This window comes from Asterias amurensis, chromosome 3 (assembly GCF_032118995.1).
Source record: "Asterias amurensis chromosome 3, ASM3211899v1".
Lineage (NCBI taxonomy): Eukaryota > Metazoa > Echinodermata > Asteroidea > Forcipulatida > Asteriidae > Asterias > Asterias amurensis.
Genome location: NC_092650.1, coordinates 14,156,249 through 14,182,982, shown reverse-complemented (window position 1 = coordinate 14,182,982; position 26,734 = coordinate 14,156,249). Strand labels below are relative to the sequence as shown.

The window sequence follows — 26,734 nt, the reverse complement described above, 5'->3', positions numbered from 1 at the left end:
CTATGGATTAAAACAATCGAACGGTCACACACAAAAAACAAGAGTTACGGTCCCTTTAAAGGTTTTAATATCCCATGGTTATGTTGTCACATCTTGGCGCCATAACATTTCGCTAACAATAATAAATTTATTTGTTTGTTTAAAGGCAGTGGACACTATTGGTAAATTAGTCAAAACAATTATTAGCATAAAACCTTTCTTGTGATGAGTAATAGGAGAAGGTTGATGGTATAAAACATTGTGAGAAACGGCTCCCTCTGAAGTAACGTAGTTTTCGAGAAAGAATGAATTTTCCACGAATTTGATTTCGAGACCTCACGTTTAGAATTTTAGGTCTCGAAATCAAATATCTGAAAGCACACAACTTCGTGTTACAAGGTTTTTTTCTTCATAATAGTTATCTTGCAACTCCGACGACCAATCAAGCTTAAAGACAGTGGACACTATTGGTAATTGTCAAAGACTAGTCTTCACAGTTGGTGTATCTCAACATATGCATAAAATAACAAACCTGTGAAAATTTGAGCTCAATCGGTCGTCTAATTTGCGAGATTATAATGAAAGAAGAAAAAAAAACTTGTATCACGAAGTTGTGTGCTTTCTTATGCTTGATTTCGAGACCTCAAATTCTAAACTTGAGGTCTCGAAATCAAATTCGTGGAAAATTACTTCTTTCTCGAAAACTACGTCACTTCAGAGGGAGCTGTTTCTCACAATGTTTTATACCATCAACCTCTCCCCATTACTCGTAATCAAGTAAGGTTTTATGATGATAATTATTTTGAGTAATTACCAATAGTGTCCACTGCCTTTAAAGGCGGTGGACACCGTTGGTAATTACTCAAAATAAATATTAGCATAAAACCTCACTTGGTAACGAGTTATGGTGAGAGCTCGATAGTACAAAACATTGTGAGAAACGGCTCCCTCTGAAGTAAGGTAGTTTTTGAGAAAGAAGACATTTTCAAGTTTAGAATTTGAGGTCTCGAAATCAAGCATCTGAAAGCACACAACTTCGTGTGACGAGGGTGTTTTTTCTTTCTTTCATAGTTATCTCGCAACTCCGACGACCAATCGAGACCAAATTTTCACAGGTTTGTTATTTTATGCATATTTTGAGATACACCAAGTGAGAAGACTGATCTTTGATAGTTACCAATAGTGTCCACTGTCTTTAAATTTTCACATGTTTGTAATTGTATGCATATGTTGATATACACCATGTGAGAAGACTGATCTTTGACAATTACCAATAGTGTCCACCGTCTTTAAATTTTCACATGTTTGTTATTTTATGCATATGTTGATATACACCAAGTGAGAACACTGGTCTTTAAAACCCAATTCAGAGATGGGACATACACAGACATAATCTTATTTCAAACCCTTCTTTCTGGACTCCGAGAAAAACTCCCAGAAACGAAACACAAGAAGCAACACAAAACGTTAAAGTCAAACGGGAAAGTCTTAACGATATCCAGACCACCCATAACCAAGCCACTTCATGGAACCCATTCCCCCTGCCCTAAGACGTTCCTTTAGATCCCTCTAGGGACTTTTAAGTATCCCCTTAGAGAGTTGACGTTCTCCCTAACCACTCTTTCTTCGTATCATCACCATTGAGTGATCTCAAGTGTGAGAGGCTAATTTCCGGACGTCAACCCTCTTTGATCAAAGTTTCAAGAATAGACCGAGATTTGGTTTATCAGAGAGTCCTTAATCTTTAAGAATTGGCAGCTGACAAAAGGGCCCTTTTCACCCTCTTCAACCCGTGTCAAGCAAGAGGGACCGAAGAGATGACAGGAGGGGCGGTGGACAATCACTTAATTGCGTCCCCTTTCCCAAGGGGAGGTTATTACTCTAAATAATAACAAACTCGACACTCAATAATCAGCAAGCCGTGTTTCAACACGCCAATCTTGTCTTCCAAAGTAATCACTGCGAACAAAGTTTGCTTTTGGGTGACTTTTCTATACTTCCATGCCCCTATATACGTTTCCCTAGTAATTTACATGCCATGGTTAGGAATAGTAATTATCTCCGACGGAAGCCAAGGTTTTTTTAAAGGAGGAATGGGGTTAAGATTCGTTGCTACCAAAAAAAAGCTGACTGGAAAAAACTTTTTGAGATAATCATTCCTGAGCCTTTGCAGTCCTGCTTGAAGGGTGAAGTCCATCGGTCGAGTTGGTCTTTGAAAAGCGTTTGTAACCGTTTGTTATAAAATGCATATGATTAGAAAGATTTTTTTAAAGTAGAGTATAATGATCCACACAAGTATCATTTGAAATTGCGCGGTTTTCCTTTTCTCGTCGACTAACACGGTCGCCATTTATGGGAGTCAAATTGTTGACTCCCATAAATGGCCGCCCGTGTTAGTTAGCAAAGTATCAGGAAACCCACGAAATTTCGAGGCAAACTTGTGTGGATCTTTGTGTTTATACTTTTAAAACATCTTTCTAACCATATATGCATTTTATAACTAACGGTTACAAACGCTTTTCAAAGACCAACTCGACCGATCCAAGGCAACGTGTTCCTTTAATTTCAAAGAGGGAAAAGAGTCACTCGCTTGTCCGATTGGTATCAGTTTCGCTCCTTTGAGAGTGAAAGTCAATCTGTGTCACTCTTTTTGAGTGAAATTGGAACGAACTTCACTCTATAAATTGAGTTGAAAGTACTCGTCTTTCACTCTAAAATGAGTGAGAGTGGTATGGCGGACAAAACAACAGTGCTTTTTCGTCTTCATTTTATTTTTATTATTTTTAGGGGGGGGGGACCGATGAAGAACAGATCATCCAGGTATGTGTGAAAGGCACACTCCTTAAAGAGCCATCAGACGATTGGAAATAATCTCCCCTGTTCTCAAGTAAGAAAGGGAAATAATAGTGAGCCACCAACCATAAAGGATGAAACCAAAAACAAGACACCTGAACCTTAAAGAAAAGACCTCGCATGTTGAAGGTCTTTGCATTATTCGTATCTCTCGGGGTAATATAATACATGTAGGGCTAGTACCAGGTGTCAGGTAACAACCCAAATATTTTCTCCAAACAATCTTAAAGTAAAAGTAGACCCTCTTTATCTAGGCTGGGATTAAAGGATTTGGGCACTTTTTCAAAATGTCCACAGAATTACACTAAACTTGTTTTTGAGAAGTCACAAAATAATTTTGGCAAGCATCCGAAAGCACACAACTGCGTGTGACAAGGTTTTTTCATTATTATCTCGCAACTTCGACGACCACTTTGTTACTTTATGCATAATATGATGAGATAAACCAAGTGGGAAGACTGGTCTTCGAAAAATTACCAATAGTGTCCAGTGTCTTTAACCGCAGTACTTCTAGAGTGGTATTTGATGTTTCTCAAAATACATCATCTATCCAAGGCTGCGTCAGTTTTTATTGCCATCATTTTCAGAGTCATCACCAAATGTATACTGTCTTTAAAGCCGTTATACACTTTCGGAATAGAAAACAAAATAAAAGTTCACAGATTTACAAATAACTTACAGGGTTTACAGGGTTTACAGTAGGTAATGGTGAAAGACTTCTCTTGAAATATTATATATTGTTCAACCCAAAATCATTTAAAAATGTACCCAGACAGTTTCCCTTGTGGTTTATTATTTGAAATATTATTCCATGAAATGCTTTATATTTTGAGAAAACATTGAAACAATTATCAATTCTCGAGACACGGCGAAACGTGCGGAAACAAGGTATGGGTTTTCCCGTTATTTTCTCCCGACTCCGGTGACCGATTGAGCCTAAATTTTCACAGGTTTGTTATTTTATATATAAGTTGTGATACACGAAGTATGGCCTTTGGACAATACTGTTTAAAGTGTCCAATGGCTTTCATCTGGATTTTTATTGTATTTTATAGAACTTTGGTAACAACAAACTGACAGCAGTTCCTCAAAATCAAGCGCCTGAAACAAAATGCTTTTATGCCCACCACAGAGCAAAAGTTCGCCAACCCACGTTGAAAAGTTGTCAGTTTATTTAAGGGGTTAAATTGAGCGTTTTTTAGGGGCATGTTTTCGTAGAGCTCTTATTGCTAATAGCGTAGATATCATATTATGGGTTGAGTAAACAAATTAATTTGACCGGGCCAAGTTAGGGGAGGTGTATATATCCATGCTACACATCACTATAGTTTACCTTCTTTTCTATTACCGGAGGCATTGTGCATTTCTGCGTTCTAAAACTTCATAACTATGGCCACTGGCTCGGCAAGATCAACAAACAAGAAAGCAAAATGTTTGCTTTGCAAATTGTAGTATGTGTATTCAACACTTGCCTGAAGGTCAACTATGAAGTACAATTTGACGGACCATGGAACCAGAGTGAAAATTATGATATCGCGAACTCCATGAGATTAATTAGAAAGGGGTTTTCATTTGAGAATCAGAGGAGTGCAAAACAAAAACCAGCACTTCCACGATTAAACACTTGAGGCCATAATTCATAAAGTCTGTCAGAACGCAAACTTGCTAAACCAAGACAAATCTTGCTGACGGGTGCCACACCCACTTTAGGCTAGCAAGAAACATCCCTGAGCAATGTTTTCTGCTAAACGACTTTATGAATTTGGGCATATCAAATATGAGTCCAATTTCATAGAGCTGCCAAGCACAACAATTTGCTTAGCGTGAAACTTCTTCCTTTGATAAAAAAACAAGATTACAAACCAAATTTCCGGGTGATTTTCAGGATAAGCAAACAACAGCTGAATACCAGTAATAAGCAATATGCAACACATGGAAATTTGGTTGGTAATCCTGTTTTTATCAAGGAAAATATTTCATGCTAGGTAAATTTTCGACCGGCTTAGCCGCTCTATGAAACTGGGCCCAGGGCCCAATTTCATGGCTCTGCGCTGATCAAACTCAGTTTGGTCAACTTGTATCTTGAAGAGAAATTCTTTAGCAAAGATCATAAAAAAAGCAACATAGCGGAATCCACAATTCAAGGTTGGGTGTGTATGGGGGTGGGTTTGTGTCCACATTCAAACCTGGAACCTGTAACAAAAGGGACAATTGGCCCACGGTTGTTATCACAAAGAAATACAATTGGGGTCCACGGTTGCTATCACAAAGAGTTGAACCAGGGAGGGTCCACGACTACAGGGCCCAATTTCATAGAGCTGCTAAGCACACACATTTGCTTAGCATGACATTTCTGCCTCAATAAAAACAGGATTACCCGCCAAATTTCCACATGATTTTCAAGAATCAAGATGAGCAAACAACAGCTGAACACCAGTAACAAGCAATATGCAACAAATGGAAATTTGGTTGGTAATCCTGTTCTTATCAAGGAAGAAATTTCACGCTTAGCAATAGTTTGTGCTAAGCAACTCTATGAAATATTGCCCTGGTGTTTACCTTATGTGTGCGGCCCAGGGTGGGTATGTTTTGCTCTACATGCCCACCCACCATCGCCATCCCCTTTTTTTCTAAAGCCCCACCACTGGCCCTGCCACCCACCATCACCATCCCCTTTTCTATAGCGCCACCACTGGCCCTCAAACCTTGCCGAAGTTCCATTTACGAAAAGTCATACATCGTCCGTTTCACTCACGTACTGTATTACACATCATAATGAACCTTGGCTGCTAAACCAACATAAAAAGAGACCGATACTGTTGTATTTAATTAGATTAAATACCTATATTGAAAAGTGTGTCAGGTGTTACTTCTATTGAATGACGCTGTTGGTAATTGGTTAATTTACACATGTACATGTAGGCCTCAGAAAGAAGCTAGTTATTTTGGTCTCAAGATTAAAGGCAAAGTTTATCTTTGGATTTTCGAACCGTTTAATTGTTTTAAAGGCACTGGACACACTTGGTAATTGTCAAAGACCAGTGCTCTCACTTGGTGTATCCCTGCATAAGCATAAAATAACAAGCCTGTAAAAATTTAGGATCAATCGGTCATCGAAGTTGCGAGAAAATGATGAAAGAAAAACCACCCTTGTTGGACGAACTAGCTAGAAGTCTTTTAATATTTAAGTGAAAAATTAACTCTTGCTCAAAAAATTACATTACTTCAGAGGGAGTCGTTTCCCACAATGTACTACACTATCAACAGCTCTCCAACGCTAGGTACCAAGTCAGTTTTTAAGTTAATATTGGTTTTGAGTAATTACCAAACGTGTACCTTCCCTTTAATCCAAAAAAAGGATTTTGGGGTACTTTTGGTCGCGTTCTTTAAAATTAAATATCACCGAAAATCCCGAGCCCATATTATGTCCACGCAGGAAGAATAATCCCAAATAGAAAAACAAAATCTGAGAAACATCACTGTCAGTAACGCTTCTCAGATTCAGATTTTTGGGGCATAACAACTGATATCACCCTATCTTTTTACATAACTATACAATAACTTTTCTCAAAACTAAATACACTATCTAAATCTGCGGTACTTCCTCCCAAGTTAAAGGATTTGGGTACTTTCTGTAACACAATATCCACAGATTTAAATTAAACTTACACAGTTTGAAGATAATAATAGTAGAAATCCAACCTTAAAATCTTAGTTGATGAGGTGCAGTACTTTTTGAGAAATGAGTAAAAACAATGTCATGAAAATATGTTTTTACATGCTAAAATAATTTTCGTCTCATGATCACTGAGACGAAAATCATTTTCATGACATTGTTTTACTCATTTCTCACACCTCAGGAAGTAATATTTTCAGGGAAGCTTTCTACTATCTTCAAACTGTGTAAGTTTAATGTAAATATGTGGACATGGTGGTTATTGTCCTACCAACAGACCCCTTTAAAGTCATGAACTTGTGAATAGTAGGCCACAGCAAGTAGGAACGCCTAGTTCTTTGTCGCAAGCAAAATCATTTCAGATCAGTAACACACCCCTCCGGCCCCCTCCAAAACTGACTTCTAATTCAACACAGAAATTGGCTAAATTTGATAAGTATTGTGCGGGGAAGCTGATAAGGGATGTGGGTTTAAGGCGAAACAGGTTATACTTCTCTTCAAATTATCTACGAACTGTTACTGTTTCATAGTTGGCAAAATAACCATGGAGTGTTAGGGGGGCAGTTAAAGGAGAATTTGACCTCTGGTTATTGACCTCGTGACGAAGTTTCTAATTTACCAATGCTGGTAATTACTGATAACAAATAAGTGGCAGGTGTGATGGATCATGTAAACTCAATAAACTCCAGTGCGTTTCTTAGGAGTCGACGAATCCTATACATGAACGTCTTTGCGCATTCTGGGTGTTCTCTCAAATCGTTTTGTATTCAAATTTTATGTAGGATTCCTGATTGAACAAGACATACAGATGGTCTTGCGCATTCTATGTTTACTCAGAATGCGCAAAGACCCATCTGTATCTCTTGTCCAGTCAGGAATCCTACAGAAAATTTAAACACAAAACGATTCGAGAGGAAAAATACTTAACATGACTCATATAATAAGGAAAACAAACATCATTGTTTAATTTTGTATGTGAGCTTATTGAAGTTAATAGGCCTACTTTGAAAACCAATTTGGTAAAAAATTTCCTTCTATTTATAATTAAAAAAAAAACAAAAAAAAAAACCTGTATCAGCTTAAAACCTTTAACCAACGCACCGGCTGATTTGGGCTGTTAACCCAAATTAAGGACAGAATAGTGCACCCTTCATCAATTTTACCCCCAATGCTAGCCCCTTTTACACATATTTCCCGGAAAGTTCCCGAGAAAATTTGACCTTTCATCCATCAATTGATAGAAACCCGGGCAGGGTCCCGGGAAAAACGTACATTGCCGGGTAAAAGATGCACATAGGGTAGGGTATAGGAATATGAGACACGACCGTGCCAGGGATTTGGTCTGCAAAGGGGCACTTTGAGTCGGCGTATAGAGTGGTATCTTTCCTCGCCTTCCACCTCTAGATCCCGGTGTGGCGGTTTCAGTCTTCCGCCGTGTTCAGTTTTCCGGGTGACCTAGTCGGACATATCAGCACGTTGTTCGAACGGTTTTAGCCTTCCGGCGTGTTCAGTTTTCCGGGTGACCTGTCAGATACCGCCCCGCGAGTACTGTAGTTCTCTCAGCAGTGACCCTCAAATTGTTTATTATTACGATTCTTTTCTGTGTAGTCACATAATCTCTTGCCCCATCTTCACATGTATTCATGTGGGAATCATGGGTACAACTTTAAGCAAGGTCACACTCTGATTGCATAAAAAACAACTCATACGATCCACGCGTTTGCCGCTAGTTGTACTCGACTCCTGGACGCCGCCATGACAGCTATACCGGAGGGTAACGGATGACTCAATACGGCACTATGAATGGACAACTTTCGCTTGCTGTGCGCAGGCATCGCATGACGTAATGCTACCGTATTTGGTCATTCGGAAAACTGAACACAGCGGAAAGTTGAAACCGCCACACCGGTTCCAATCACTATCTGGATTTGATTTCCAGTCCCTACCTGACTGCGTGGGCTTTCCCCGGGATAACTCTCTGGGCGTTTCCTCCCACATCTAAATCTGAAGAGTCCTTCCCTGCAAAGGGGGCACTTCCAAAAGGAAAACATTAAACCTATGGGGAAACTTTGTAAGGGGCACGAAGGCTAAAGACCAATGCAACAAAGGTCAAGGCCTCTGTGCATACGGGCAAGTCCTGGGCCCAATTTCATAGAGCTGCTTATAAGCACAAAGTTTTGCTTAAGCGAAAAAAATCCTTGCTTACTAAAATCAGATTACGGCCAAGACTCCACTTAATTGTTATGCTAAGTAAACAACAGCAAAATACCAGTCACAAGCAATGTAAATGACATGAAATTTTGGCCAGTGACATGTGTAAAATAAGCGAGCGATTTCGTGCTTAAGCAATTTTGTTTGCTTAAGCAGCTCTATGAAATTGGCCCCAGGCCGACATGATCCTCCACATCAGTGTGTGCGTCTTCGAGAATGCGAAAGACTGAAACATGGAACCAGGAATGCAAACGTCCCTCGAGGTTATTTGATCATGGACAAGTGTCTCAAAACTATATATACTTTAGAGATTTTGGAACGGACTTTAGAAATTTACTTCTTTAAATACACTGGACACTATTGGTAATGATCAAAGACCAGTCTTCTCATTTGGTGTATCTCAACATATGCATAAAATAAAAAAACATGTGAAAATTTGAGCTCAATTGGTCGTCGAAGTTGCGAGATAAATGTGAAAGAAAAAAACGCCCTTGTCACACGAAGTTGTGTGCTTTCAGCAGATGCTCGATTTCGAGACCTCAAATTCTAAATCTCAAGTGTCGAAATCAAATTTGTGGAAAATAACTTCTTTCTCGAAAACTACGTTACTTCAGAGGGAGCTGTTTCTCACAATGTGTTATACTCTCAATCTCTCCCCATTACTTGTTACCAAGTAAGGTTTAATGCTTACAATTATTTTCAGTAATTACCAATAGTGTCCACTGCCTTATATAAACCAATTTCTACTCAATCTCTGACATGAGCAATAATCCGTTTCCTCAATCCAATCATGCAGTATATGAATTACTGGGATTGCCAAACCTTCCTTTCCCACCTCACTACTCAATTGAAATGTCTGCTTTAATTATTATCTTCAATCACAACCTGCCCCCGTGACCAGCTTTAGAGTAACACTTATTCTTAAGTGGCAATGAAACTTGATGTACACTTTCATATCTCTTTGTGTTGGCAGCCTTGTAATTTATCTGACAGATTTTTCTCATGATATCCCTACAATGGAAATTAATGGAACTTTAAACCTTGAATATATTATTTGTATGGCCCATTTAAAAAGACATAGGATTTAGAGATTTTAAAAAGAAACCTACTACCGTATCTTTAATCATTCAAGTTCCAGGGTAGCTACAGGGCATTTCCCTAATTCATTTGAGCTGCACTGAGTTCCTGGTGGCATTTTGTACCTAAGTGGACAGCCATTGGTCCACATACACTGGAGATCATGGCCAAACTCAACTTCGAACCATGTACGTACAGGTTCCCTCATTGGTCCTAAGGTTCTACGGCCCAACTTCGAATCATTTACGCCTAGGTTCCTGAAGGCATATTGGACAGCCACACTGAGGATTATTGGCAAATCAAGGTACTACGGCCCAACCTCGAATAATTTATGCACACCAACAGCTAGGGTCCACATACACTGGGAAATGGACCATGGCCAAACCAAAGGTCTAACGGCTCAACTTCGAATCATTAATGGCCATTCCATTGTTTGATGATCACGGCCAACCTGTGGTCCACAGCCGGCCACCTGTGTACAACTCCCTTTCTCTTTTGCTTCGAATCAATTGGATTCCCAACTGGGCACCTGCATGAGTCCCCTTTCATGATATTTTATCTATTAGTATCCAGTGTCCTGTCTTAAACCAGTCAGGTTCTTAATCTGGCACCGGAGGGTTCTACAAATGAACAACCCAAGGGGGGCATTGGTTTAGAGACAGTGGTCCATGGTCCATGGCCCATAGTGACCCCTTGTCTGATGCAATAGAACCGTGATAACAGAACAACGTTCCAGGAGATGGGTCAAGACTTTGTGTCCAGAACGAATTGATTTTTTTTCTCAGATAAAATACTGTGACAAGTGTTACATGTTAAAACAAAATTCTACAACAATTTGACAAGTTAAACCTGATTTCGACACCACAGTAAATATTTTATGATCTTCAGCTCCCAGGACCAATGTCACAGTTCTATGGAGACACAGGGGCTGAACCTTCACTGCAAACACATTGGTATTCATGACTGAGGGAGTCTTATAGCAAGTTACACAAATGTAAATTGTTTTGGCAGAAATGAGTGTTATTTTCACACCCAATAGTGTAACATTTGATTTGATGGGTATCTGATGTAACAACACCGAGGGTGGCAAATTTAAAGACATTCGACACTGTTGGTAATTGTCAAAAACGTGTCTTCTCACTTGGTGTATCTCAACATACGCATAAAATAACAAACCTGTGACAATTTGAGCTCAATTATAGTCCGTCGAAGTTGCGAGAGAATAATGGGAGAAAAAAACACCCGGCCTTGTCACACGAAGTTGTGTGCTTTCAGATACTTGATTTCGAGACCTCAGCTGAGGTCTCGAAATTAATTCATTTTTGTTAGTGAGAAGATTATTCTTCTTTCTATGTTACTTCAGAGGAAGCTGTTTCTCCATTGCTCATTACAGATTTTTATGCTATTCAATTATTTTAAGGTAATTACCAATAATGTCCAGTGCCTTTAAGACCCCAGTTTTTGCATTGTTTGCTGCCAAACGGGACTAAATGGGGTTTGCCTCCACGAGGACACGACTGGGAAAACCTTCCTAATCTAAGGGCAACTTTCAAAATTAATTTGTGAAATGACTTTTGAGGTTGAACAAAGAATTGACTAGAGTGGGATTCGAACCAACGACCTCCGGATTAACGTGCCGGCGCTCTACCAACTGAGCTATCTAGCCCTATATTGGCGGTGTCCCTATTGGTAGAGCGCCGGCACGTTAATCCGGAGGTCGTTGATTCGAGTCCCACGCTTGTTAATTCTTTGTTCAACCCCCCAAAAAAATCATAATTTACCCAGTCAGTTTCCCTTGTGGTTTATATTGATAAAATTAATTTGTGTTACAAAACCCAAAAGAGAGAAATCGAAAAAAAATACATACACATGAATCAACACAAAAAAATTAAAAAAGATGCCTAAACTATACAAAAATGCTGATTATTGAAAATTTGCATCAAGGATTTCACAACAGCAATGTAAACAGATATCACCCCTAAGAGACACACAAACAAAACAAGACAACAACCAAACAAACATATTGGAATAGCACAAAAAATATCAAAATTCCACAAAAGGCACCAACATGTGCACGATCACTCAACGAGTCCATTATACAGCCTGAGTTTCCGACCACCTCCAAGTTGAAGAACCATTGGTTATTGGAACTGATTGTTGTGGTGATCATTCTTCCATCGGATAATTGATTGATTGTGAGCCCCTTCCTTTGGGAACCCTTGAAGGGTCCGAGTACCAGGAAGGGGATTGATAGAAACAGTACAGCTGCTGTATGTAAACGCAAAGTGATTTCCTATATGGATGCATATGAGATTGTCGCAGAATAAAGACATCATGAGTGGAAATCTGGACCTCGCAGAAAGAAATGGAAAATATTTTTTACCAAGTGATTATATACATTCTGCATTGAATGCACGGCCGAAATGCATTCAAGTTCTTTTTACATGTAACTCACACACAAATCCTTTTCATTTGAATTTTTCAAAATAAACACAGGAGACGGAAACTCTTCCACCCACACTCTGTAAAGGGAGGGGGGAAACATCATCAATATGGGCAAATCCAGCCATGTGGACGCCTTGACACAACCTTGCCTCATGTCGACAATCGGCGAGGAAAATTATTTAAAAAAAAAACCGACTGAATTGAAGTTGGCTCTGGGCGTCACTTAGAAAGTGTGACGTGAGTTCGATACCCTGTCATGAAACTTGTGCCATTGAGCAAGGCACGTAACTATACTTGCTTCGTAAACAGTTGGTAAGTGTAATGTATTTATGTTGGGACTTGCACAAGTCTAATGGTTGTTAAGTGACGTCACGTAACCCGAACTGGGCGCCGCCATGTTTAGCTCACGTTTACATGTCAGTAAACACCAACACGGAATGTTGTTCAGCTCACAATAAATGCTTTGAAGTTCAGAATTACGAATACGATTGAGTGTTCCAAGTACTTATAAATATTAGGAGTAGTCTACTACAGTAAGGTAAGGCATTCTGCTCTCCCAGCCAGTGGTTGCCCATGCCTCCTTACGGACTGTGAAGGGGGTAACCCTGTTTCAGCCCAAGTAGTGATGACAACAACCCTTTAACAGATGATGTGGGTCTATGGCCCAAATCAGTTCAGTGTATCCCTCATGTGATGAGAGGCGATCTCTCAAAACAATTATAAAGTAACAAATAATAAAAACGCCAATCACGAAATGTACTCAAAGTAAGTTCATCTAGGCCTATACAATATTGAAATCATTGAGGCATTCAAAAAAAAAAATGATGTACTTTTTTGATAAACTCAATTGACTCCAACTTATGGTCTCTTGGGACCACTTACGCTAAAAGCTTCACTCATTATTGCCCTTTTACTTTTTAGAAGCCACTTTATCACTTTAGGCTACTTTAAACAATGAGGGTGGCACGCGTATAAAGATGTGGCCCATTTGGTGATACCAAACAGGGAGCAAAATTTAAAGAAACAAAAAGATTGCTCCTGACTATTTCATTTCATTTCATTCATTTTTTTGTTGGAGAAAAGACAAGGAAGAAAGTTGTAGTTTTGTATATGGGAGGAAAACCCCAGAGAATTATTCCAGGGGAAAACCCACGCAGTCATGGGTTCTAGAGGTTAAAGCCATTGGACATTTTCGGTAAACAGTATTATCCAAGTCCCACACTTTGTGTATCACAACTTATATATTAAATAACAAACCTGTGAAAATTTAGGCTCAATCGGTCATCGGAGTCATCGGTCATCATGCCCAATTCAGCCACTAAAGTATTATATGCAAACCACATCTAGGAAAGGCCAGCCTTCAGCAGTCAATTCCAGCAGGTATTTTGAAATGGGGTGGTGGTGGTGGTGGGGGGGGTAACTAACCAGAATTGCCCCCAACAGACAAAGACCTTCTCGACGAGCAAAACGGCCACTCATGCATTTGTTAAAGGCAGTGGACACTATTGGTAATTACTCAAAATAATTATTCGCACAAAACCTTTCTTGGTAAAGAGTAATGGGGAGAGGTTGATGGTATAAAACATTGTGAGAAACGGCTCCCTCTGAAGTGCCATAGTTTTCGAAAAGGAAGTAATTTTCCACGAATTTGATTTCAAGACCTCAAGTTTAGAACTTGAGGTCTCGAAATCAACCATCTAAACGCACACAACTTCGTGTGACAAGGGTGTTTTTTCGTTCATTATTATCTCGCAAGTTCGACGACCAATTGAGCTCAAATTTTCACAGGTTTGTTATTTTATGCATATGTTGAGATACACTAACTGTGAAGGCTAGTCTTTGACAATTACCAATTAAGTGTACACTGCGTTTAACTCACAAGGAAATATTTGCTCATAAGGTGATCACATTTTCTGCATACCAATATAAACAGGACTAAATATTCACCCTGAAACCAATGCTGTTCAGCAATTTTACTCAAGACCACGTCCTTCGCTATGCAACAACACAGGTGTTGTACAGCCTTGGAGTTATTACATGTATCAATCAATTACAAATTAAACGCATCGGACATAATGAATACGTGTTCAAACAAGGAACTGCATAATTCATGGCTAAAATGACAAGTCATTTTTCATTTCAGGAAAACACACTCTGGTATTTATGAGGAGTTTAAGACAAGCAGAAGGTTAAGGTGTGGAGTCAGCGATGTCTCAAAAACGCGACCTTTTGAAATTAATTGTTCACGGGTTAGTTGTGTTGTTTATATTTGCATTCATAAAAACGCTAATCCTATTGGTGGAGAGCGCGTCACGTGGGTGTGTATAAACCTTTGTTTATGACCAGTAAAAAGTGTTGAAACATGTGTTTTTGACCGAAAAGGTATTTATGAATGGGAATCCAAGTGTGTTGAATCAGTTTTTTTCAACTAGTGGTTTAAACCCGCCAGGGCCTGGTTCTTGATAATTTACCTGGACTTCGTCTCGGTAATATTATCAAGAACCAGGCCTCGTTTGGTTTAAACCACTAGTTGAAAACCTCTTCACAACACATTGATTCTCTTACTTATAAACATCAGTAAAACAATCAAACGGATTCAGTGCCTTGAACACTGAAAAATATCGTTAGGCACAAAGCCAAGTTGCATATGGGATGCAGAAACTGGCACACAAGGGACAACGAATAGCTTCTCTCTATCAACTACAACTTGCAAACAGAAATGACACAAAGCAATCAAATTCTAGAAGATGCCCCATACTTATTTTAGTTTCTGTCTCGTAAAACTGGATTCATGGTTACTTCTTACATTACTTGTTCTGCCACTGTAATGTAATGTTTAGCAATAATTATGAAGTATGTAAATAATTGTCAGCTTAAATAGTGAGTTTAAACAGGAACATTTTTAAAGGCAGTGGACACTATTGGTTATTACTAAAAAATATGTATTAGCACAAAACCTTGTATTAGCATAAAACCTTATGAGGTCGGTAGTATAAAACATTGTGAAAAACGGCTCCCTCTGAAGTGACGTAGTTTTCTAGAAAAAAAGTAAGTTTCCACGAATTTGATTTCGAGACCTCAGATTTAGAATTTGAGGTCTCGAAATCAAGCATCTGAAATGAAAGCACACAACTTCGTGTGACAAGGGTGTTTTTTCTTCCATTATTATCTCGCAACGTCGACGACCAATCGAGCTCAAATTTTCACAGGTTTTCTTATTTTATGCATATGTTCAGACACACAGAGTGAGAAGACTGCTTTGACAATTACCAACAGTGTCCATGGACACTGTCTTTAAAGGACTATCATATTTTTAAATTATTTAAAAAGTTGGACTTGTGGAACCTTCTCGGTCAAAACCCAATCTGAGCTCTCCTTCCAGGCACAACACGAGTTCCGATAAAGAAATTATTGTACTCTTACAAAGTCAACAATTTACCAATAGTATGAATGAGATTTTCATTTTCAATGAAGTGTAAGTAGGAACACACAAGGTTCATTTGGAAAATTTAGTTTTTATTTCATAAATAAAAGACACTTCTGACTGAATGACTTCAATGGTTGTTTTACAAAATGGTCATCCGTCAATGTCAGTTCGTTAGGAGAAGCAATCCATCATATTTAGTCAAATTCCCAACAGAGTAAAAAGGGTTTGACAAGACCGCATTGCTATGTCACTCCTATTAAAGGAACACGTTGCCTTGGACCGGTAGAGTTGGTCTTTGAAAAGCGTTTTGTGACCGTTTGTTATAAAATGCATATGGGTAGAAAGATGTTGTAAAAGTAGAATACAATGATATACACAAATATGCCTCGAAATTGCGTGGTTTTCTTCTTACCTCGTTGTATATCACGGTCGGCCATTTATGGGAGTCAAAATTTTGACTCCTATAAATGGCCGACCGTGATAGTTCGCGACGTAAAAAGAAAACCGTGCAATTTTGAGTGATACTTGTGTGGATCATTATATTCTACTTTTAAAACATCTTTCTTACCATATACATATCATAACAAACGGTTTCAAACGCTTTTTATAGACCAACTCGTCCGATCCAAGGCAACGTGTTCCTTTAAGCATTTCATCTCCCAAACCTTTAAAGAAATTGCTTCGGGATTAAATATCCCTTTCTCGTTACCTGTGTACAGAGTTATGTTTGGCTATAAGAATACAGTTTGTGGCTTCGGGGATAAAGAATATTTGTTATCCCTTACATCGATGTGTAGTAAAGCACTGTATACTCAGAAATTTTCGAAAAAAACCAAACCAAAACAAAAACACAGGCGGTGTTCGACCCACGACCTTCGCATTGCTAGAGAAGTCTCACCACTATAAACCACCGCGCTAGCCCGTTGGCTACAGGCAGTTCGAATCCTGTTTAAGCAGCAGGTACCGCGTTTTGTTCAAAATATTAGACCAAGCTTGTGATAATACCAATTGAGAGACGGCGTCCAAACGAGGTTTAATATATATCCCGAAAGGGGGAATTACTTCGACAACCCCGTGAGCAAGGGGAAGGAAGCTTAAGATCAAAATCTAAATCCATGTACAGTAACTTCATGACAAGGTCATATATTATTAGTTATCGAGAGAATAACTGTTGTAATAAGTTAACTAAGTTTGGGTTGTTTTTATGATGAGCTAACACTCACACAACGGACTAGACTTAAATAATCAAGCCCATAGGGTGTTACACAATCTGTCATATCCTAAATCTAATGGAACTGTCTTGACGCCATGATAATGATGTCAGTTCCTGTTAAACATTGCTTGTATAATGTTGACTGCACACACCAGCTGACAAGCACTTCTGTTACAATTTAATTTCATTTCCCTGTTGTGTCATTTCTTCAAAGGCTGGATAACACAGAGAAGTTGAGGGCACCAAGCAAGAGGGGCTGAACATACCCCTTCCCAATTCAGGGGGTTTCAGCTGTACTTCGTCCTTCCCCTAAGCTATTCATTTTCACAATTCAGAGTATAAGAGTAATTCAAGCATAAAAGCTTATTGGTAAGGATCAATGGGGAGCTGTTGATAATATAAAACATTGTGAGAAACGGCTTCCTCTGAAGTTTAAACGTATATTTTTCGGGGAAAAAAGTAATTTTCCACGAATTTGATTTTGAGACCTCGAAATTAGATTTTGGGGTCTCGAAATTAAGCATCTGATCGAAAGCACACAACGTCGTGTGGAAAGGGTGTTTGTTCTTCCATAATTATCTCACAATTTCGACAACCACTTGAGATCAAATTTTCGCAGGTTTGTTTATTTTGGGCATATGTTGAGATACTCTAACTGAGAATACTGGTCCCAATTACCAATAGTGTCTAGTGTCTTTAAGACTTGCTTTCTTTATTCTTACCTTCTGTACTACAGGTTTCTTTGCTGACTGCGATTTGTTGCTTGTAGTTAACGAAATCTGAACATCTGTGAATTTCTCATCATTTTTACTGACGTTTTGTCTGTTCTGGAAATTCAACTGGTGGAAAAAGAAACAAATAGAGAAATTGATAGTTTCATTAAAAGAGCAGAGCTGTGGGCAGCCTCATAATGTGAAGAAAAAAAAAACTTCAAGTGACAAGAAATGAACATGAAAATATGTTGATAGTGTTTAACCACTGCGAGTCCGATGAATAGACGTAAGACGTGCACACAAAATATTTCTGGGTGAAAAAATGGCCACCCAAATTGGTTGTGGTCAATTGACCGGCTGACGTGTAAACAAACACAGACATGCACTTATACATTACTATGCTTCATTGCCCCAAAACAAAGAGGTTAAACAACTTGAACCTTTCTACCTTTTTGCCATTGTTGAAATCGTAGGCCCTTTTACAATTTATTTTCTTGGGTAATATGGTTCTAAAGAGTTGCTTTTTTGACCTGTTTCTCTCAGTCTCCTTGCTTGTACATTTTTTTAAACTTTCAAAACAATGTTTCATACATGTAAGTTACCGTCGGGTGTAACTATAAACCTACATATACAAATACAATTAATGGCCTGCTTTCATCTAATTGATGTTAATATTTTTTTTAAATGGTCTGTCGCTTTTTCTCGATTATATCATATTAATTCTTATATTATGCTGTTTTGTTTTATTGTCAGACACAATATTTGAGTTAAATTTATTAAATTTCAATGTGCAATTTCCAAAGTGTAAATGTAGAGGAGTGGCTCAACTATTCCACATTTTTTGTTATTATTAATTGCCTCCTATTTCATCTCAATTTTTAAATGAATGTAAAATTGTAGTATAAGTTCAGCCTTTGTGCTGCGAGGAAAGTTTTTAACAAACCATTAATTTTATCTATCTGTATATTTATCTATCTATCTATACCAATTATTTTTGAAATAAAAACTTTGATTGGCTATAATTGTCCCGCTTATTCTTCGATCCTTCCCTTAATCCCTTTCCCCTCTTTGTTTTTATTAAAATGGATATATTTATTTGTTTGTACTTGTTTTTTGCCTCTGAAGTAGGTCCGGTTTGGATCGAAAGCAAAGGCCATCTACCCTAATTTTATTATATCTTATGTATTTTAACAAGTGATGAACAGGGCTAAAGAAACACGAGGAAGGTTCCACGGCAAAGCAAAGTTTTGAAAGTACAAATAGTGGTCTGAAAATGTCAAACTGCTTTTGACATCTCCTACCACCCAGCAAGAAATGATCGGCTTGTATTACGGTCTCGTCAAAATGATTTGTCTAGACAATTTTTTTTTTTGGATTACCTACACATAAAACCATGTCCCAGCAAATAATCCCATTGGTATTTGGCTACAAATCATTCTGTTCACAGTTGATATATTCAAGGTTGAAAATAGTTGATGGTGTTCCCACTTTATAGGTACAACCTGGTACATTTATTTTTAAATGGTCGCCTCATATCACAATGCCACGTCCGCGGACCCAAGCTCCGGTGTTGTCAGCAGCAGAGCGTGGGTTCGATACCCGGTCATGAAACATGTGTCCTTGGGCAAGACACTTAAAGACAGTGGACACCATTGGGTAATTACTCAAAATAATTATTAGCATAAAACCTTTCTTGTTAACGAGTAATAGGGAGAGGTTGACAGTATAAAACATTGTGAGAAACGGCTCCCTCTGAAGTAATGTATGTAGTTTTCGAGAAAGAAGTTATTTTTCAAGTAGCTGTCCGGCCTTGAGGGTTAAGAGGTCTTTGAGCTACATTATTTCATCATATTTGCGTTAAAAAAAAAGGCAGTGTCACAACAAAACTACTCAGTACCTAAACCCAATGCATCTTGCCTATCACATAAGAAGTTTTATGTAGGCTATAGGTCAAGATGCTCGGTCAACAATTCCAACGCTGCAACCTTGTCGTTAATAAACACTTTATCAGAAATGAAGTTGTTCAGGATGCATGAGGATATCCTAATAGACGCGATACAGCTAAATATAGTGGGCCAAAGTTTCCTACACAGCCGTCCTGCTGTAATCCTTATCGAACAATATTTAAAGGAACTGGACACTATTGATAAATACTCAAAATAATTGTTATCATACAAACTTACCTAGTAACAAGCAATAGTATAACACATTGTGAGAAATGGCTCCTTTTGAAGTAACATAATAGTTTTCAGGAGAAGTAAAGTTTTCCACTAAAAATACTTTAACTTGATTTCGAGACCTCAAAAATGGATTGTGAGGTCCCGATATCAAACATCTGAGAAGCACACACATCTTCGTGTAACAAGGGTGTTTTTTCTTCCATTAAAATAACGAACTTCGACCAAATGGGTTTAAAATTTCACGGGTTCGTTATATTGTGCATACATTGAGATACACCAAGTGAGAAGACTGGTCTCTGACAATTACCAAAGGTGTCAAGTGTCTTTAATACACCGTGATATCTAAACTAAAAGAGAGCTTGTCGGTCAGTTTAGTTTAATCTTGTTTAAAAAGTCTCCGGTAATTGATAAAAGACTGCAGTAATTTGTTCACGGTAAGACAACAAATGTTTTGACGATGGCATTGGAAAGGGGAAGAGGGCATGCTTTTCTTTTCGAGAAAAAAAAAACATGCGCCTATTTTTTAAAATTGTAAGTGTGGATGTCAAATGGCTTTGATAAAAACTACACTGGGGTCAAACTGTTTGACAAAGACTCTACGACTGTCGAACTAGTCGAGGAAGACTTTGCTAGGGTATAAATGTGAGACATTAACACTTTTTGGATTACAATATATATATATATCATTTTAAAATGTTTAAGCTATTTCAACAAATATTTCTGGTAACGCTACCGCTAAGTTTCAAAAGATGATTAACAACAGCATTCGTAACAAATCTGTCCAAAATGTCAAATAAGTTGTTTAATAAGATGTAACATGCTGGTGATATTTGCTCACAGGACTCGGGAAAGTACTGAGTATACAGTGCTAACACACATCGGTGTATGGGTAAAAACCAAAATTACTATTCTTTATCCCGGATGCAAATTTAACATCTCTTTTAAGATGGTTCATATAAATAAAATATATTCATTCAAATGGGTTGTTGAAACATAATATATTCAGGTGGCTTACTGGTACGACGTGTACAAAAAAGAGAGTTACATCCGCGACTAACAAACATCAACAACAAAACTCAAAGGTCAATAATTAAAAAGGTTAAAAGGTTAAAAGGTTAAAGAAGAATTTGTTTACAAACTAAACTATAACTAAACGGTTGGAATGAAATCGAGAGAACTCTCTAACACCTAACTTCAACTTTGACATGTTGAATTTCCCAGCAGATAAAATCGCATGACTTTAGAGTACAAGGTCGTCACAACTTGACCATTCCAAAAACCAAGGTGTCCAGAGAAATCTTTACAAAATTAAGGCAGTATTTGCAAGGTCAGCAGCAGCGCTCAACAGGTTCCCTTGTCCACTCTTGCCTTCAATGCCCGATTCCTTTACTAATGGCAGCATGAGGCCTGTTAACGCCGATGACTTAGTTAAACTGAACTGGCATGAGCTAATAATTCAAGACGCCATTGCTAAACACATGTCCAATCTCCGCTGGAGACTCAATTCAGATACATTATTTCCAATTCTGGGTGTTTAAACCTATTAAAGGCAGTGACATGGGTGTTTTTTCTTTCATTATTATCTTGCAAGTTCAATGACCGATTGAGCTCAAATTTTCACAGGTTTGTTATTTTATGCATATGTTGAGATACACCAACTGTGAAGACTTGTCTTTGACAATTACCAATAGTGTCCACTGCCTTTAACAACTGAACCTTTATGAGGATAATTTGCTGAGACAATGTCTGCTTCTCAAGGGGTATGACACCCTATATGACCCGACACGCAACTACCTATACAGGCTACTTGCATGACGTCACAAACTCAAACAGCGCCCTCACTGTGGTCAAAGAGAGAACTTTCATTGGCTGAACTTGAGACGTGCTTGGCGCGTACAGATGCGTGTTTAGCGTTGCAGATTAGAAGTGAAGTTGCTATACAGGATCAGCCGTCGATTTCAAACTTAGGATTAATCTTAGGACTTGGGACGGGTTCAGTTCCGTATCCAAATACGTAGGACGCATTGAACCCATTCTAAGTTAGGACGGGTAACTCGTCCTAACTCGAGCTAGGATTAATCCTAGCGTTTCGTGAAATCGGCTGCAGGTTCACTTGTAGACTATACCCAAGTCTCAGGAACTAGCTTTACGAGTAGGAACTAGCTTTACAAATCATGAGCTATTACACGTCATATCAACACCCCAACAAAGGGGAAACAGAAATGCCCAACCCCAATGTCTTCCCTCAATACGTCAAGGCAAAAACTGATCAATAAACTTTGATAAAACAATAGCAGTCAATAGCGCTGAACATGTACACACAGGGCCCAATTTCATAGAGCTGCTTAAGCAAAAAATGTTGCTTAAGCAAAAAATTCATTGCTTAGTAAAATCAGATTACCGGCCAAGACTCCACTCAATTGTAATGCTAAGTAAACAACAGCTTAATACTAGTCATAAGCAATGTATATGGCAGGACATTTTGGCCAGTAACATGTGTAAAATAAGCGAGCTATTTTCGTGCTTAAGCAATTTTTTTGCTTAAGCAGCTCTATGAAATTGGCCCCTGTTCATGTAGCATTTGATATAGCCTACGGGCAAACCAATAGAGACCAATATAGACGTAACACCTTGCAAGGATTCACGGTGTCGTAATCTGCAGCCAACCATGCCAGAAACATCAGGGCAAACCCCTTCTCCAAATAAAAAAAACTTAAAGGGTTCTTAACGCATGGCTTTACATCCCATCCAGAGGAACAGGGCAATTATGCCCTTGGTTGAGTATTTTGCCAAGTGCCACAACCAGAACTTAACTCACACTCTGACAACACCATAAGTTGAGCGTAGTGAAATAGACCTCTCGGCCATGACACTCCGAATTGAAGCACCGAATTGTTCAGGAAGAGCATGACAAAGGATGACACCCTAAAATCTCTCCAGCCGTACACAAAACAGGATTGTTTTCTGTGTTTACGTTTGTACTTTTAAATGCAGTGGACACTTATTGGTAATTACTCCAAATAATTATCAGCATAAAACCTTTCTTGGTAACGAGTAATGGGGAGAGGTTGATGGCACTAAAACATTGTGAGAAACTTCTCTCTCTGTAGTGACGTAGTTCTCTAGAAAGAAGTAATTTTCCACGAATTTGATGTCAAGACCTCAAGTTTAGAATTTGAGGTCTCGAAATCAAGCATCTGAAAGCACACAACTTTGTGTGATAAGGGTGTTTTTTCTTTCATAGTTATCTCGCAACTCCGACGACCAATCGAGCCCAAATTTTCACTGGTTTGTAATTTTATGCATATGTTGAAACACACCAAGTTAGACGACTGGTCTTTGACATTTTACCAATGGTGTCCATTGTCTTTAAAGTATACATTTTTTTTAACCGCTCGGTTGGTTTAACCATGGAGGTATGTAGATAAAATATACAATACTATTTTGATATATCGACGGAAATCTGGAGCGGATATGTCAACGCTGGAAAAATAATAAATTCCCAATAAAAAACACAATCAGACAGAACGTTACTGGCAGTTACGCTTCTCAGATTCAAATTTTGGAGCATGCAAATGTTATTTATGGCCCTTTATTTTTTACATTAAAACCACATAATTTCGAAACGATATTCTCAAAATGCATTATACCACCAAAAGCTGATGAAGGCTTCTTCTAACCAAAGGTTCGTATTGATTTTAACGTGAATGTACACTATTGGTAATTGTCAAAGACCAGTGTTCTCACTTGGTGTATCTCAACATATGCATAACATAGCACACCTGTGAAAGTTTGAGCTCAATTGGTCATCGGAGTTGGGAGAAAATGATGAAAGAAAAAACACCATTGTTGGACGAATTTGTGTGCTTTCAGATTGGAATAAAAGACTTCTATCTAGAAGTCTTTTATAATAATTTCTTAGTCTTTTATAATAATTTCTCACAAAAATAATTATTATTTTGGTGAGAAATTACCTCTATGTCAAAATCTATAATACTTCAGAGGGAGCCGTTTCTCACATTGTTTTATACTATCAACAGCTCTCCAATGCTCGTTACCAAGTCAGTTTTTAAGTTAATATTTATTTTGAGTAATTACCAACCGTGTACCTTCCCTTTAAATCATTATGAAACGTACACTCTCCCTTCATACGTTTCGATATAGTCAAAGACCAGTATTCGCACTGTATCTCAACATTATGCACAAAATAACAAATCTGTAAACTGTTGGCTCGACTGGTCATCGAAGTTGCAAACAAATAATGGAAGAAAAAAACATCCATGTTGCAACAAATTGTTGCTTTTCATGACGTTGCTAGTTATACCAAGTAAGTTTGTGTGGGTAATAAAGCTTCGAGTAATTACAACACGTGTCCAGTGCCTTTACACGTCCATGTACAAAAATGTATGTGTTCTCGTTCGAATGTCTGGATAAAAGGAACCTCCTCCCCTCCCTCCCTCTGGTTGTTGTTTTTTCCTTCTTAGACTTGGGGGCTTATCAAGACAAACTGTGATAATCCCAGCGATGACAAGTTGTGCCTGGTACTGGGAAAGAGTTCCATCATACATTCAGGGTGATCCACTTAGAATCTTGACAACTACTCCATAGGGATCACGCTACAGAGATGAGGGGCCTTTTCATCTCCTCAAAGGGTCCCGGTACTTTCCTCTGGTATGCGGAGCCACTATAGGATTAGCATTCTAGAATCTAGGATTGGAGCATGGAGTGGGGTTTGCACAGTTTACACGGGGGTTAAAGCATAGTTCTACCTCCATGGTTAAAGGCAGTGGACACTATTGGTAATGACTCAAAATAAAACCTTTCTTGGTGACAAGTAATGGGGAGAGGTTGATGGTATAAAACATTGTGAGAAACGGCTCCCTCTGAAGTGCCATAGTTTTCGAGAAAGAAGTAATTTTCCACGAATTTGATTTCGAGACCTCAGATTTAGAACCATCTAAACGCACAGAACTTCGTGTGTTAAGGATGTTTTTTACTTTCATTAAAGGTACACGTTGCCTTGGATCGGACGAGTTGGTCTATAAAAAGGGTTCGTAACCGGGTTTTTTTGTAAATGCATATGGTTGGAAAGATGTTTTAAAAGTAGAATACAATGATCCACACATATTTGCCTCGAAATTGCGTGGTTTTCCTTTTACTGTGCGAACTAACACGGTCGGCCATTTATGGCCGACCGTGTTAGTCGACGAGTAAAAGGAAAACCGTGCAATTTAGAGGCATGTTTGTGTGGATTATTGTATTCTACTTTTACAACATCTTTCTACCCATATGCACTTTATAACAAACGGTTACAAACGCTTTTCAAAGACCAACTCAGCCGATCCAAGGCAACGTGTTCCTTTAATATCTCGCAAGTTCGATGACTGATTGAGCTCAAATTTTCACAGGTTAGTTATTTCATGCATATGTTGAGATAGATCAAATTATTTTGAGATTACGAAATTGTTATTTCTACTGTTTACATCATAAATGATACACCAGTGAGATTTAATTCGGATGCAAGATCTCCTGAAATAAATGTCCACTTGTGTGGCGCGTTCCAAGATATGTCGTCAATGAACCACATAATTCAGGTGTTCAGGCGAAGCGCGTATGAATAATGTCCTCCATGTGTGAATGAAGCAAAATGACATCCAAAACAACCCTTTCCTTTATATCTTATATTTTAAAGGCACTGGACACATTTAGTATTGGCAATTGTCAAAGACTAGTATTTTCACTTGATGTATCACAACATATGCATAAAATAGAAAAATAAACCGTGGAAATTTCAAGTCAGTTGGTCGTCGAAGTTGCGAGAGAACAATTGAAGATAAAAACCCTGGTTACACAAATGTGTGTACTTTCAGATGACTTTAAAATAAAATCAGACCGAAGTATTTTAATGTTTTAATGCGAAATTACCACTTTCACAAATACTTTAGACGGAGCCGTCTCTTACAATGTTTTATGTTTTATACTAAGTATTTTTATATTTTAATGCGAAGTTACCTCTTTCCCAAATACTTTAGACGGAGCCGTCTCGTACAATGTTTTATGTTACATACTATCAACAGCCAACCCTACAAGTAAGTTTTTATCCTAACAACTATTTTGAGTATATTACCAATAGTGCCCGGTGCCATTAAGGGGGGAAACCTCTTTAACTGATCAATCACTCATCATCCACCTGCACTATGTATGTCTGCGGCCAAACAATTGTTTCTAAATCAGCCAATTATTGTCTAATTTATTGCTCAATTAGGACCCTGATGTGATAAGCCTAACCAGGGTTAATCCCACCCATGGGATGTTCTACGTCCTCTGTCTAGTCCAGTCTTAAAGGGAGTAGACACTATTGGTAATTGTCAAAGACTAGCCTTCACAGTTGGTGTATCTCAACGTATGCATAAAACAACTAACCCGTGAAAATTTGAGCTCAATCGGTCATCGAAGTTGAGAGATAATAATGAAAGAAAAAACACCCTTGTCACACAAAGTTGTGTGCCTTCAGATGCTTGATTTCGAGACCTCAAGTTCTAAATCGGAGGTCTCGAAATCAATATCGTGGAAAATAACTTCTTTCTCGAAAACTACGTCACTTCAGAGGGAGCCGTTTCTCACAATGTTTTATACTATCAACCTCTCCCCATTACTCGTTACCAAGTAAGGTTTTATGCTAATAACTATTTAGAGTAATTACCAATAGTGTCCACTGCCTTTAAAGGTTTTTAACTTCATCAGAATTATGGCTTCTGGTAATCAGTTCTGATCATTGATCCCAGTGACAAATATCTGGCCCCACTTGGAGGGCAATCCACTGGACACTTCAAGGCTAGTTTTCGAATACCACAAATGTTTCACTTTCTTGGCAGTACGAAAAGATAGCAACCACGTGGTGTTAACTTTACAGAAACGTTTTGCTTAGGACACTGATTGTGAATATTTTTCACTCAGCGT

General features: G+C 38.4%; 1 protein-coding gene across 2 annotated transcripts in view; it reads right to left on the bottom strand.

The window, feature by feature from the left end:
• The window catches only part of LOC139934975 (ribosomal biogenesis factor-like), an 84,837-nt gene that overhangs the window by 7,577 nt on the left and 50,526 nt on the right, over positions 1-26,734 (bottom strand). For both annotated transcript variants that reach the window (XR_011785745.1, XM_071929408.1), the window contains exon 4: positions 17,604-17,720. Coding sequence is in view for 1 of the 2 variants with exons in the window: in XM_071929408.1 (XP_071785509.1) it covers positions 17,604-17,720 (117 nt within the window). In the remaining variant the exon portion in view is untranslated. The remainder of the gene's footprint in view (positions 1-17,603; positions 17,721-26,734) is intronic.